General features: G+C 45.9%; 1 protein-coding gene across 1 annotated transcript; it reads left to right on the forward strand.

The window, feature by feature from the left end:
* The first annotated feature begins 221 nt into the window (after window positions 1-221).
* S1PR1 (sphingosine-1-phosphate receptor 1) lies at window positions 222-2880 on the forward strand. Its single transcript, XM_089780546.1, has one exon. The coding sequence runs from the start codon at window positions 222-224 to the stop codon at window positions 1362-1364; it is 1143 nt and encodes a 380-aa protein (XP_089636672.1). The 3' UTR covers window positions 1365-2880.
* The last annotated feature ends 13294 nt before the right edge of the window (window positions 2881-16174 follow it).

Raw genomic sequence — 16174 nt, forward strand, 5'->3', positions numbered from 1 at the left:
TTACACTGATTTCATTTTGCCACCTTGTTTGCACACTTTCCTCTGACTCTTTGCTTTGTTTATGCCTCTGCTTCAGGGCTGTGGTGTCTGAGGCTACTCCTGGGAGTACCAAACACTGGCGCCTCCACCTCAAAGATACTGCCTCAAGGGTGGCTGGTGAGGTTTCTACTTGACTTCACCCTCTGGTGGGTGGCTGGAGAAGTGTCGCTTAGCTGGGAACCATGGGCTCCACCAGCAGCCGCCAGAAGAAGATCTTAAATGACACTGTCAGCGATTATGTCAACTCTGAAATCATTAAGAAACATTACAACTACACGGGGAAGCTAAATGAAAAGGCGGACAGTGGAATAAAAGTGACATCAGTGGTTTTTATCATCATTTGCTGCTTCATCATCCTAGAGAACATTTTTGTCCTGCTGACCATCTGGAAAACCAAGAAGTTTCACCGACCCATGTACTATTTCATTGGGAATTTGGCTCTCTCAGACTTGCTGGCTGGGGTGGCTTATACTGCCAACCTTTTGTTATCTGGACATAAAACGTATAGCCTCACCCCTGCCCAGTGGTTTGTCAGGGAAGGCAGCATGTTTGTGGCTCTGTCAGCCTCTGTGTTCAGCCTGCTGGCCATTGCCATTGAGAGGTATATCACCATGCTAAAGATGAAACTCCACAATGGGAGCAACAGCTTCCGCTCCTTCCTCCTGATCAGCGCCTGCTGGGTCATCTCTATGATACTAGGGGGGCTCCCTATTATGGGCTGGAACTGTCTCGACCAGCTGCACAGTTGCTCCACTGTGCTGCCCCTCTACCATAAGCACTATATTCTCTTTTGCACCACCGTTTTCACTGGGCTTTTATTATCCATTGTCGTCCTCTACTGCAGGATCTATTCCATGGTCAGGACTAGGAGCCGCAGGCTGACGTTTCGTAAAAACTTTTCCAAAGCCACGAAGAGCTCAGAAAAATCACTAGCCTTGCTCAAAACAGTGATCATTGTCCTGAGTGCCTTTATTGCCTGCTGGAGTCCCTTGTTCATCCTGCTCTTGCTGGACGTGGGGTGCAAAGTGAAGGCCTGTTCAATCCTCTTCAAAGCAGAGTATTTCTTAGTACTGGCTGTGCTCAATTCAGCCACGAACCCTATCATCTATACCTTGACCAACAAAGAGATGCGTAGGGCCTTCATCAAGATCCTGTGCTGCTGCAAATGCCCCTCTGCAGATTCTGGGGCCAAATTCAAGAGGCCAATTATTGGAGGGATGGAGTTTAGCCGAAGCAAATCCGACAATTCCTCCCACCCCCAAAAGGATGAGGGTGACTGCCCAGAGACAATCATGTCTTCAGGCAACGTCACCTCATCTTCTTAGAGGTATCCATTGGGGGCACGTTTCAAAGCCTCCCCTTTGAAACCCTACAGACAAGAAGCCACCTGCTCACTGTATCAACTCCAAAAAGGTGGCCTAAGTGAGCAAGGTAGCTTTAGTTCTGAAGACGCAAGCAGGGCACTTGCAAAGGGTGGAGTACAGGAAGTGGCACAGACTGTTCTGGCTTGAAACTATTTCCTTCTGGAGCATGTTTTGTCTTTGCACTGAGGCAGACTTAGGATTGCCAGGAGTATTCCTAACTCGGAAAGACTGATGCTTAGGTGGAATGGTGCCGTGTGTTTGCGAGTGCGTGCAGGCATGAAAGAGGAGGAGGAGGAAGGTGGGAAAGTGATTTTTTTTTTGTATGTGAAAAGAATGTGAAGTTATTATTTCTTTACTTGCAGAAAAAGCCCTGACACAAACGATCTTTCTGTACCAAGTTGAGGGATGACTCTGCTATCCTGAGTCACAAGTGTTTGCCATTTGGTACACAGCAGGAAAGAGACTAAGCCAATGTAATCTAGATAACGGATAACCATAGGTTGGCATCACTTTCCTGAGCTTCTAGATGTAATAAGATTTCATCCGCAGAGTCCAAAGCTTTTCTTTTGCAAGATCAATTCTGTGAAGTTGTGCTGAAATTTCATATTACTTTTCAGATCATGAGCCAGACTCTGCATTCAATTGCACTCATATAACCCCAAAGAAGTCAACAGGGTTGCGTGGGAGGAACTCAGAATAGCATTTGGCCTCATAGATCTATTGATTGGTTACATTTAGTATGAAATAAATTATATGACCCTAAAAGTTGCAGGATAAACCTACAGTTCATTTTCTCATTAACATGTGATACTTGACAAGCTGGTATCCAGTATTACTGGCATCAATGGGAGTTTTGCCTAAGTAAGGACAAAGTGAAAACTGAAAAATACCTTCAGGTTTTGGCTCACAGTGTTTCCACTGATTAGAAAATCTATATAAAATACCATGAAATTCAGAGAAATAAAAAAGGACCTTCGCAAGTCCAAGTGAAATGACTGGTGATATGACATAAAAATGCACTTCCATAACAAAATACAGGAAAACTTATTTTGTTTTCTATGTTTTAGAATGTTCACAATTTCAGCAAAGATGTCTGTATTTTATCAATTCACATAAAAAATACCTTTCATTTAAATTGAATGTTTCTATTATGGTATTTTTCTAATCTGTGTTAATGGGGTTGAATGTGTACAATGTATATAATTAACGAGATGCAGAAGTCTTCCAACACCTAGAACATTACTATAATAAAAAATGTATCAGGGTAGCTGAACAATTGCTTAATGTACAGTTATTGGTGAAACATAGAAATGTTTTTCTGTAAAAATGTTGCCCTTGTAGTGTGATTTCCAGTGCAATTAAACTGATTTTCTCTTTGTTTTTAAAAAATAGTATTTAAAATGTTTCTGACTTTTATTGTTCAATTTGCACATAGCTTTATTGACTTCTAAACATTAATAAACTGATTTTTTTAAGATCCTGCTATCACTTTTTTGTTTGTTTTGTACTATCATCAAGATCTGGAGCATGATTTATTGATCAGAGAAGTCAATGGAAAGAGTCACATTGATTTCAAGAGGCATTGGATCAAGCTGATTCTGCATGATATTTCTATTCAATTAAGGACTTAGAACCATAATGATACCTTTATTTATGAGGATACAAGATCATGAGTGTTAAGCTGCTCCAAAGGTAAAATGATGGGTGCCAGTAAAAAACCTGGATATATCTATGCTCTGGAGCAAGAAACTTCACTATGGCAAATAATGGAGAGGTGGAAACACCACTGCAATTACTATTCAGAACAAAATACCGTGTAATTTAGGAGAACATGATTATAAATTAACATACATATTAACCAATCCCATATTATGATTTATTTTTATATTGACACAGGGGGAAATGTTAAACAAGTTATGAATTTTGTACTGAGCTTATTACACACATCAAGAACGTTTATATTTAAAATATAGTGTCAGAACCTCACGTGGTGGAAATCAATGTCTCTACTGATTTCTTCAGCAGAGGATCTGGCCAATGTTTTTGAGTAACTACTGTATTTCAAGATTCAACTCTTTTGTTTCCCCTATTGCTGCCATTCTCCTGAGGTAATACTTTAAAAGTTTCATTGAGCTTATACAGGATACAGTTGGGGTGTAAAGATAAACCTCACCTTCTTATACAGTACGTCATTTCTGTGCAAGGTTTACTGTGGGAAACTGGAGCCTACTAACCGAGGAAGGCTTTAGGTCAGAACCTCTCACTTCCTGAAGGAAATTCCAAAAATGCCCTGAAAACAAAAGAGTGGAAACAGACTGGAATTTCCCTCCGTGTGTCTGCCTGTACGGAAGGAATGATTTAATGTACACTTACTTCCTAGGCTTTTGAATGAGTGTCCCAAGCAAAGCTGGAAAAAATGTCACATCTGTATTTGTGCGAAAGATAAAACTTTTCTTGGCTTCGACCTTCATTCTGCCAGTGAGGTAGAGTACAGATAGGCCATAAGAAACATAAGCTAAATCCTCTCTGTCTCATTTATTCCCATAACCCATCATTCAAAGGGCTGGAATGAGGAATATTCACTGCTTAAGTCCTCAGAATGAGAACTGATGCAGTCCAATAGATTAAGCAACTGATGGAGATTTAGCTTCTATGTCCAACTGCTGTATGGCCATGGGCAAGTAATTTTGCCTTGCTGTCCCCTTGTCACCCCCTCTCCCCTTTGTCTGGCTTGTCTATTTAAGTTGTAAGCTCTTTGGGGCAGGGACTGTCTCTCATGATGTGTTTGTACAGTGGGGGCCCAATTTTCGTTGAGGCCCACTAGCTATTACTGTTCTAATACAGTAAATAGAAAGTGATCTGTTGGCCTCTTACTAACCCTCTGTACATGGGAGCATATCAGTCTAGGGCAGGGTGCTGGTGAAAAAACACCTAATTAGCCCCTGCTTCTTCCCCCTCCAGAAACTGGTAAGTCCACCAGAGGGAAACAGCACCCACCCTCTGGGGTTCAGCCTCTCTAAAAAGGCTCCTTCTGATGACCTTGATGCCTTTCTGGTCACCTTTGAATGGGTGGTCCCGAATGTTGGGTGAGACAGGACAACCTGGAGCCTGCACCCCATATGTTGATGGGGAAGAGCAAGCAGCCTCTATGACTCTGACGGATGCCTTGGCCAGGGACTATCACCTAGTAAAGGCAGCCATCTTGGATTGTCTGGGGCTTTTATCTGAAAAGTACCAGAAAATATTTCAGTCAGCTTGGTGGACAGGTGGCATGCAGTCCCAGGCCTATGCCCAAACAGTGGGGCAGATCATGGACCAAGTGATCCTGGAACAGTTTGTGCGGGGCCTCCTGCACAATGGAAGTCAATTTCCATTGAGCAAAATCTTCCTAATTTTAGTGACTTGAGAAGAAGTCTTAAAATTTTACTTTTTAAACACAAGTGGGTCTGGCTGTGGAGACACCAAATAGGAATACAAGAAGTTGCTGTCAAATTGACAGAGGAATATGTGGAGGCATTGGACCCTGTGAGACCAAGAGGGAGGGATAGTCTGGTGATGGACTGTGGTGTCACTGGGTTCTGTGATTGGACTAAGGCTTGGGGATGTAGGTTAACTACCATTCCTGTGCAGGTGGGGAGAAAGCTCCAGAGGGGATTGGAGGATATGGCCTCAGCCGACTCTCTCATACAGCTTGGCACTTGGTAAAGCCACATTGGCTTATCCCTGGAGACAGGGTGCTCTTTAAATGCATCCATGGGGGTAAGGAGTATTGTCCCATGGCCCGGGTGCCTGTGGAGATACAGGGAATGTTTGTCTGGAAATGGGTGGGAGTAGTAGAAATGTTGTCTTGCCCTGTGGTCCTGAGGATGGATTGGGACCCTGCCCCTAACTGGAAAGACAGCATGAGTAGGAGACCAAAAGAGAAAAGGAGTGAGAGGAACCCAAAGGGGGAATGATGCCCCAACTGTGGTGGACCCTGGGAAAGAGGGGGGCCCCCATGACCCTCAGAGGAAGAAGACAGAAACCCTAGACCAGGGATGGGGAACCTATTTTAAGGTCAGGGGGACTAATCCACAGAAAAATCAGTCAGGGGCCGCACACAAGTGAGAAGCAAAAATAAAACAAACAAACAAACCACAAAACCTCAAACCCCTTCACTGAGGCAGCCTCTGACTGGGGAGAAAGACACTCCCCACATACCCCTCCCACACCAGAGCCTTGATGGGCCCAGGCTAGTAGATTTTGTGTGCTCCAGTCCCATGGGGGGACAGTGTGGGGCTGGAACACCATCCCCAGATCTCTAATGCTGAGGGAGAGCCCTGCACCTCAGGGCCCAGACCCAGGCAAGCTGAGGGATGCATCCGGCCCTTGGGTCTTAGGTTCCCCACCCTGACCTAGACAACACAGCTGAGGTCAAGACATGATGTGAGTTACAGACAGGGGACTAGAGCACCCTGAGCTGGACCACCCAGGAGAGTTAATGCCAGAGAGCAAGAGGAAGAGAGGCCAAAGGAAGCCCCAAGAGAAGCCTCCAAAAAGGGGAGCCCAAACCTTAATAGATCAAGGCCCAGAGCCTGAGACACTGGGCAGCCTGGGTGTAGTTTGCCTCAGGGTTGTGACTGGTGTGATGACCCCTGGGAACACCTGGACTTGTGGGATGCCCCATCTCCTATCCAATGCACCTTTTGGCTGTGTCTACACTGGTGGGTTCTTGTGCAAGAACATGTCCACACTGCCATGTGCTTTTGTGTAAGAGCATCCATGGCAGCCCTCTTGCACAAGAGCTCTTGCACAAGATAGCTTATACTTGTGAGAAAGAGTGTAGCTCTTGCGCAAGAAGCCCTGTTTTCTGACGCCGTACTGTAAATCTTCTTGCGCAAGAGTGGGCAGGCAGTGTGGACGCTCTGTGGGTTCTGGAGCAAGAACCCGCCAGTGTAAACATAGCCTTTGTGGGTGGGGAATGCCAGAATCACACAGGGACTCCTGTAGGTGGGTCGGAAGGGCTTCCCCATAGTAACTCCCCAGGCAGAGGAAGTCAAGGCCAAGCAAGATCATGCCTGGCACTGGCTAAGCAGGGAAGTATGTTTTGAAGTGCCTGGTACAAGAGCACCTAATTAGCTCCCTTCCCCTCAACTCCAATCAAGAGGAACAGATTGGGGCTGGTGGAAAAGTCTGATGCCTGCTTCAAGATTGGCAACACCTGCTGGCCTGAGGAGCCACAAGCTATAAAGGCTGGGAAGGAACCAGCCGGTAGGATGGGCTGGGAGGGAGAAATGAGTTAGGGAAAGTGCCTAGCTAGTGACTGACTCTGCCGAGGAGTGGTGAAAAACCCTGTAAGATTGAATCTAGCTGGACAATGATAGTAGGGAAACTGAGAGGCTATGTCTACACTGGCACAATCTTGCACCAGAGATATGCAAAATAAACAGATTTCTGCCTGCTATTGAGCATTCTGCCCTGAAAAGTTATGCTGGCGAACAGGCCCCTTCCAACTTCACACTCCTGCTCCCTGTAGAATGTGAGTCAAATCCATTTCACTTTCATGGAAAAATAAGTTTGTTGCTGATTTACAGTCCTGTGAGCCTGGCTGAGCCAATGCAGCAACAAGAGAGGGCACTGGATTGTACTCCTTCCTGTGGAACAACAACAGAATCCTACATTGCATTCTAATTAGTTACTGATGCAAAGCCGCTGGGTTTCACAAGTCATGAAGGGTTGGCATCTGGCTCCTTCAATGTTTGGTTTCTGGGCCACAAAGGGTCTTAAAAAGAGCTGGATTTGGTATCAGGGTAGTCCCCTAGTGCAGAGAGTACTGTAGATGAGTTAGAGTGAGCAAAATTCCTGTGCTATCCTGTAGTGACCAGTGTTTGTAAGCAGACCCGGCCTTTGGGCAAGGTGAGCAAGGCGGTTGCCTTGGGCCCCGTGCATTCGGGGCCCCACACTGCCCAGCTCCCGGCCCCGCCCACCTAGTTGCTCACTCGCTGCCTAGAATGGGACCCTGTGGGTCAGCCACGCTGCCTTGGCCCCCGCAAACTCTTTGGCTGGGCCTGTTTGTAGGGGATGGTAGTGAGCACGCTCAGGAATGGAGGAGCTGTAACCAGAGTGCTCTACACTTCAGATGTGTGGGGCCAATGGAGAAGTCAATTTGGGATGTTCAAAGTTATGCTAAGGAAAAGCAATTGCTACAGCTGCTGTAAAATATGCTGAGAACAGGGGCCAACACCGAGGAGGCACAAAAGCAGCTATGATCTGGACATCATCCAACCCCCTTGACAAACCACCTTCCCCACCCCAGCTCCAATTCACTCTCTGACATCCCTCATTGTAACTACCTAACGAGCTAACGGTTTTCCAAATGCACAGAGAGAATGGCATTCTCTTTGGACTCTCACAACACTAGCTTTTTTCTTTCCAACATTTAATTTTGTCTGCCAGCCAGTGTCCAGCCAGTGCCAGTGCACCTTCTATTAGAAGTCCCCTCTATGGAAGGTGGAATTGCTACCCATGGCACCTGCTCTCTCCCAGTTCCAGAATTCACAGCAGGGTGAGCTGTCCTCCAGGCAGCCACTATGCAAAATGAACTCAAGGCAATAGACTATGCTTAGTGGCTTTCCCACCCATGTGTATGCAATCTGTTACACTTGCATAGATTATAGAGGTCACAGAGCTAAAGTGTCGTAAGCAGTGCAAATGAGGAAAGAAATGCAAGAACAGGACGTATTGCATATTTCCATCTGTACTTTCACATGACGCTCTGGTGCAATGATCTAATTTTCTTCTCAAATAATTCTTTTCATTGCAGATGTTTTACTGCATTTCCGTGTATGGTTATTACTTGTGGTTATGTAAACAGAGTGGCTATTAGAAGTAAAATTTGGGGGGAAATTGAAATTAGTTTGTGTCTCAGCTGTGAAAATGAAATAAACACTGCGGGAACCCAGTCATTGGACTTTTCATTTTCACCGCCACCGGAGTTCTCTGCACTGGAAGCAAACCCCTTAGGAGCTCCACTAATATTAATTCTCGTGAAGCACTTTACCACAAAGTGCTGTGCACAGACCCCTAAAGGGCACCCTTCAACTAGCCTTTTTAGACATGAAAAGTGAAAATTGACAGCCATGTGTCTTTGGATGAAGAGCACGTGAAAGTTGTAGCTTTGGGGAGTACAACTGACATTCCCAGTATGGGAAGGATAGCACAGGATGATTAAACAAGCAATACTGAGGTAATGTATATTCCCCTGAGCAAAGTCACTCTTGGCAAAACAAGGTGGAATTCCAATAAAAGGCCATAGAAATTCAGCCCACTTTACCCAGAGCTATGCATGAATCTCAAAATCAGTGTTTCTCACAGTGGTCCATGAAGCCACTTGAGAAACCTGTTAACTGGCTGCGCCGGTTTATTTACTGGCACCGCGGCCAAGGAGCCTGGTGGCTCCTAAGGGAGCTGCGGGAAATGGCGTCCCGGCCCACGCTGCTTCCCACGGCTCCCCTTGACTGCACATGGTGAAACAGAGTCAATGGGAGCCATGGAAATCCTTGGCCATGGCGCCGGTAAAGAAACAAACCAGCGCGGTGAGTTAATATGTTTCTCAAAGTGGTTTTGCGAAGCACTTTGAGAAACACTGCTCTAAATGTATGTCTGCATTGCAATGAGACACCTGCACCTGGTCCATGCCAACTGGCTGAGGCTAAGGGGCTGTTTAAGTGTGGAGCAGTTATTCTGGATGGGGCTGTATCCCATGCTCTGGGACTCTCCTGCCTCACAGGATCCTAGAGCCTGTTTGCCTGGCTGAGCTCAAACATCTACACCACAATTAAGCAGCCCCTAAGCCCAAGCCCTAGTCAGCTGACATGAGCCTACCATAGCTTTTCAGTTGCAGTGTAGACATACCCAAAACATTCAGTGTTTAACCACTGATATATTGATGCTAGTTGAAGGTTTAAAGGTCTTGATTTTGCGCCGTTGAAGTTAATAGGAATTTTAGCGTTGCTTCAGTGGGAATATCATCAGGCCCATAGTGAAAAACAAAGATCCACTGAGTTGCTTGAATATCACTCTTTAAAAAATATCTTACCACTGCATGCACTTACTCCTGTTAGTGATTGCAGAATTTCTCTGCTATGCACGAGCAAAGTTGATTGTGTCTGGGAGTTTCAGAATGAGACAGTATGACCCTGAGCCCCACCCTTCACTATAACACCCAAATTAACTGTTTTCAGAAACAAAAGATCTTCATCAGCGAAAATAAACGTGCTTTGTTCACTTACAGTTGAGAGGCTAAAGTAAACTGAAACGAATCAACAGGAAGGACTGGCAAGAATTTTGACAGTCATAAAGGTTTTTTGAAAGACAAAAATCCTTTAATCTATTGAAATCGTTCATCTGATCTTCACATTCTGGGGATGCTATGTTGTACTCAAACAATCAGTTTTACCCTTGTTATCAAACCCTTGACTATACTAAAAAAGCAATACTGTACCATGTATTAACCTCACAGACCTCAGGGAGACTTCAAGCTTCGAGGGGAAGAGGGGGAGGAGGAATACTAAATAATTAAGAGAAGCAGCATTTTTCTTCTGCACAGTAAAGTTTCAAAGCTGTTGTAAATCAATGTTCAGTTGCACACTTCTGGAATAACAACAGTGACATTTTGTTCAGAGTTACAAACATTTGACTTGACAAAGAACCTCCATTCCTCAGCTGTTCAGAACTCTGTAAGGTATTGCACATTTTGGGTAAACATTCTTAAGTGTTTACACAGTTTATTTTTAGACATTCTAACACTTTTCACACCATGCTCTAAATAATACCTTCTCAGAATAGCACGTATTTGCATCTAACAAAACAGGGTAATGCACCTACAATGCACAACATGCAGAGTCTTTTTCAGCATTATTTGAATGGAGATACTAGACCACATTCAAGTATCAGAGGGGTATCCGTGTTAGTCTGAATCTGCAAAAGTGGCGAGGAGTCCCGTGGCACCTTATAGACTAACTGAAGTGTTGGAGCATAAGCTTTCGTGGGCAAAGACCCACTTCATCAGATGCATGCATCTCGCCACTTAGACCATATTCAATGCCCTGGTCCCTCTGTGGTACATAAACCTAAATTATATCACAGTGATCTTGGATTTACGTGGCTTTGTCCTACTTAACTGTGTCCCACTCACTGCCCATCCCTCTGTCCATTGCCATCTGGTTTAGCAGAAACCGAGAACCTACATTCCTTTGTTGATCTGAGCCTTTATAGTTTTCAGTGCTGATCTTTTTAAGAGCACAGGAATGGGGATTTGTTTGATTTCTCCATGCTCCCCAAATAGTCCCTCTACTGTTACAAACCTGCTGAGCTATGTGTGGCTGAGTCAGCTAAATGCAAAAATAGAAGTTCTAAATCTAAATAAATTAGATGGAACGTAACCTGATCATTAAAGCAATGTCACTTGTGCTATTTGCATGGCTGTTTTCAGTTTTACATTTCCCCAGACAGTCAGTATCTTTCAAACATTTTGTGGAGAAAACACATTAAAATGTCGTCAGAGGAAACCTGGAGGTTTTTCACAGAGAAACATGGAAGAATTGATCTTCCCAGCCAATGGGAACTGTGGGAACAGCAAACCATGGCCAACGGGAGCTGTGGGAGGCCGTATCTGTGGACATGGAGGGATAAAGTGTCTGGTAGCCTGCCTGGGGCTAACCCTGGCAAACTCCATCTAGCCCTTCGGCTGCTTATCACCCACCCCTGTTCTAGCATCAGAAAGGCATGGGAGACAGGGGTGGGGTACAAAGGGGGCAATTGCCCCAGGGCCCAGGGATTCAAAGAAGCCCGGATCTCCAGACCACTGCCGCAGCTGCTGCAGCAGTGGCAGAGGCTGGAGCTCCAGACCTCTTTAAATTTCTGCTGGATCACGACAGCACCACTCCATGCGGCTCTGAGGGCTTGGAAGGGGGCATGCTGTGGTCTGGGTGGTGCTAAGGGCTGACTGCCCTTGGCGCAACCTCTTCCCCCAGAAGCCCCTGCACTTACTTTGTCACCGTTAGGTTCCAGAGTTCACCCCTCTCTGCATGATTGTTTTAGGTTTTCCACAGATGCAAGCATTGGTCATGTTTTAAAGTTTCCTTCAGAAGCACAAGGGTTAGAAATAATTGTTTTAAAACCCCAAATCTTATATTCTGCACTGCAGGCCATACTAAGGTGGATCTGAACACTATTGTTCTGAGTTGCAGAGTTCAGCCATCAACCTACATTTGAATCAATACAATTTTTTAGCATGTGTCAGTCATGTAGATTTTTTTTCCTTCTCCATATACCTCATATGGCATGAAGAGGCAGATCACTGCGTTGCTCAGGATCACCATTTAAAATGGCACTCTAGATCTGGCTTCCCTATTCCAGGTGGACATGGAAAACCAGTTTTTAAAATGACCAGCAAGTTTGGTGGGTTTTGTTGTTGTTTTAAAGATCTTTAAATTCTTCAAGTGAGCTTGATTTCCCCATCACAACACACTCGTTCCCACGAGAGGTACAAGTGCATTTCAGTGAAAGCCTCTTTCCATTTTGTAAATTACTGACTCATTATCTTCATGAAAAGCCTCCCAATGCAAGAGATACATCAGCAGACTCTGCATTCCACCTCCTACCTCCAAATGGTACAAGGGTACAATTGTAATCAGTGAATACCACTAGGCTACTGTGAACACAGTAAGGAAAACTTCAAAGAAGCCTGCTCTCTGTAGCTCAGTGATTCAGGGATCAGAATTCTAGCAAGTATTTCTGCCAAGGCAGAACAGAGCACAGCCAGGAGAAAACAACACAGGAGGGGAGGGGAAAGGAAAATACAGAAGAGAAAGGTTGAGGGCAGGGAGACAGGCAACAAAATACAGGAGATGGCAAAAGTAAACAGAAAGAAAATGGGATCATAAAATAAATTAGAGGGGAGCAAAGGACAGCAGCAGGCTGGGGAGGAAGGGGGAAATCAATGATTTAACTAGTTTTTAAAATGGACTGGATTGCTCAGAGGAATTGCCTTTCATCTCCAAGTCACTGGCTAATCCAGTCCAGGTCTTCATGGTAGCTGAAAGTTATTATCATCTGAGGGCTGGTTAGTGGTTTAAATCCTGTTCCTAGCAAACAAACAGCTACTTTACAATGGCAGTGATTTGTACCTTGATGGCTGCTTCATGACAGAGATGAAGGAGTGAATAGCTGTAAGTCCATCACCTATAACAAGCATTAAATCCACACGTGAGACTAAAATGTTCCAATGTTCCAACATTGCCCCCCTCCCACTGAGACACTCAAATTAAACACTTTGTACATACCTGTTATACGCTCCCAAGTGCTGGCTTGCATGCCCAAATTTAGGATGTGGGAATCCTAGAGAGAAAGCCATGTTGAAAAACTAGGCTCACAATTAAAAAAGTGTCTTTGGTATTTAAACAGTATTTTAAAAAGAATGTCATTTAAAAATACCTCAAAAGTTCAGCTAAAGTCTAATTTGAAAAACTCTTGATGAAACTGTCTCTTGTTTCCCAAGACTGAGATTTTGGTCTGTGTGTTGAGTGAATTTCATCTGAATAATTTTATTGCATTTGGTATTATCCACTCCACTGAAACTGTTTTATCAGTAGGCCGAAATATTGTGTCTCCAGTTTTCCTTGGCTTTGCTGGGAAAAGGCTGTGCTCAGTGAGTCTTTTATGTTAGTTCATCCTATTACAGCTTTTATGCTTTGTTAGTCTTCCCTGGATCCTCTTCAAGGCCTCCGCATTTTTCAGCAAGGTAGTGAAAAGAAAAAAACACCCTTCTGCACCGTATTATTAATGAATCTGAGCAAGACCTGCTTTTGCTGACAGATTAGTTTGATTTCCAACTAGAAATGCTATATTATTTTATTTCTAAAGATAAGAAAATAATCTTTGTTCTCCTCTCAATTCCATTAGTTAACTATTGCGAAAAAAGTGCTTTGGCAGGAAAAACGGGGCACTGTAAACTTTTATCTTAAGTCCTGAGCAAGCACTAGTGGGAAATACAAAAGTGGTTTTAACTCTTTGTGGGATGGATTTGTAGACCAGTGCTGAATAGCATCTCTGTGAGGGTATGTCTATACTACAAAGTTAATTCGAAATAACAGCTGTTATTTCGAATTAACTTTAATAGCGTCTACACATACAAACTGCTATTTCGAAATAAATTCGAAATAGTGGAGCCCTTATTTCGAATGTGGTAAACCTCATTCTACAAGGAATAACATCAAATTCGAAATAGCTAATTCGAAATAAGTGCTGTGTAAACACTTATTTCGAATTAGGAGGCCTCCAGCCCTTCCCAGGGAGCCCTGGTGGCCACTCGGGGCACAACCAAGAAAACTTGTCTGCTCCCCCCTCAGCCCCGGAGCCCTGAAAGGGGCAAACTCTGGCCACAGTGCCTGTGCCAGTTGCCAGCCTGCCAGCACATAGCCAGTAGACTGTGCACCTGGCACAGCATGATCCAGCAACCCACTTCCACCCAGCCCTCCACCACTCCCCAGGACTAGGCTGGTGGCTCTCAGGAGCCTGCCAGGAGCCACAAAAGGTGGGCGCCTTCCTGGTCTAGTGCGGTGATCGTGGGCTTCATTGAGGTTTGGGGGGAGGCCTCCAATGCCCACAATCTCCGCACTAGGCACAGGAATGCAGATGTCTACAACTGTATGGCTGCCAGCCTGGCCACCAGAGGCCACGTGCGAAGCCAGGAGCAGGTGCGCAGCAAAATTAAAGAACTGCGGCTTGCCTATGCCAGGGCTTCCCAACCAGGGGCTGACCCAGAGGCCTGCCCACAGTACGAGGCCCTGCACCGCATCCTTGGGGGGGGTCAGACGGTCCATGCTCCCCTGGTCATCATCAACCCTGGGGCAGAGGACCCTGCCCCTGACACAGGGGAAGAGTAGGAAGAGGAAGACGACAGCAGCCAGGAGCCTGCAGGGAGTGTGCGCTGCACCCAGGATCCCTGAGCTGAATCGGAGAGCCCGTCAGCAGCCTAATCTGAGGCCAGGGAGGCCTCCACATGTGAGTGACATCACGGCCCCCTTATGCAGGGCGGGGGAGAGGTAGGGAAGAGGAGCCCAGAGACTGTGCATCTGTCATGCCATCTAGGACATGTGGCCCCAGCTAGGTACCATGCAGGGGCCCTGGCCTAATCCCCACATGTGTCTACGCATGAAGGCACATGACAGGCTCCTGACCCCGGGGAGAGACACTGCACACTGCCCTCCCTCCAGATGCCCCCTCTACACAGAGGCAGGGCACTTCTCCCCCCACACACTACACTATAGGCAGCACAGGGGCTGGGGTGCAGTCCTGGGCCAGCTCACACTCCTGGGAATAGCAGGACGTGATGGTGCGGAGACCTACCATCCTCGCCTTGCAGAAGGGGGCTGGGTTTCACCCACTGTGTCTCCAGGGAGAACTGACCACTTCTCTTGTTCTACCGCAGCTGCAGCACCTGTGAGAGCAGGATGCACCACCCCGCCTGGACCATCCACCCACACCCAGGCCAGCAGGTGCACCCACAACCTGGAGGAGTTCCAGAGGCAGCAGCTGTGGTTGCAGGGACAACAGGTCCACAGCCAGGAGCAGTGGGTGCAAAAGCACCTGCAGCTGCAGTGGGAGAGCTTGCGGGAGCAGGGCCATGCCCTTTGCAAGCACCTGCAGGCCCTGGCGGACCGATCGCTGCCTCCTGCTGCTCCAGCCCCTGCGGTCACCTCAGCTATCGCTCCCCCTCCCACCCCTGCTCCCTCTCCCGCTTCTTCCACCCCCCATCCCTCCTGCCCCACCCTCCATACCCACTCCCCCCCGGGAACGCCGAGGCCCCAGCACCCACAGTGCTGCGAGACTGGAAGGCCGGCAAAACCCCCAACCCTGAGCTTCCCCTCCCCCTTCCTCCCCTTGCCTCCCCCTTCCAACTTCCTCCTCCCAGGTTTCCCCCTCCCCTCTCCCACCTTCATTTCCCCCTCTCCCTACCCCAGTTATGTTAAATAAAGAAATAACGCATCTAGGCACGAAAACTAATTCGAAATAGCGTTTTGCTATTTCGAAATAGCAAAACGCTATTTTGAATTAGTTTTTGTGTCTAGATGCGTTATTTCGAATTAGCTTATTTCAAATTAACTAATTCGAAATAAGTTAATTCGAAATAGCGCTGTAGTGTAGACATACCCTGATAGTTTAAAAGGATTTCTTCTAAAAGTGCTGTTCTCGGATTACCCTAATCACAAGAAGAAACCACACACCAGTTACAGATGATTTCTTATCTGGCATGAAACCAACACTAAAAGTGGTGTTGTGGTGGAAACACAAAACATTTAATGCAGAGTTTGGTAACCAACCCACATGTATTCACAGTGCAATAGTCACCTCAAAGGTCATCTGATTAGAAAATAATTTGAACATAGTTGTAGTGTTGCAGGCTCTCCTGAAAGTAAATAGAAAATAAAATGGACACAAATGAGTTGCTTTTCAGTAAAAAACTCCTCTCTTCACAGTTTATTTATGCAGTAAAGACCCCTTTCCCACAACACTTATTTCACCCACCAGGATGGAATAGTTCTATTTAGAACTGTATTCACATGCTGCAGCATTTTCTAATTTTTGTTGTGATTATGGTTCCAGAAGAATAGCCAAGCTGGGTCAGACCAAGGGCCCATCTTAGCCCAGTATTAAGCCCTCCCCCCATGCTATAATAGCTCTGCAGAACACCTACCTGTGCCTCAAAAATGTTTTTCTGTATATCCAAT

The sequence above is a fragment of the Pelodiscus sinensis genome, chromosome 9 (assembly GCF_052426305.1).
Source record: "Pelodiscus sinensis isolate ZL-2025 chromosome 9, ASM5242630v1, whole genome shotgun sequence".
Classification (NCBI taxonomy): domain Eukaryota; kingdom Metazoa; phylum Chordata; order Testudines; family Trionychidae; genus Pelodiscus; species Pelodiscus sinensis.

Excerpts from the sequence above, each read along its gene's own strand:
- S1PR1 (XM_089780546.1), top strand. The coding sequence starts at position 222 with ATGGGCTCCACCAGCAGCCGCCAGAAGAAGATCTTAAATGACACTGTC.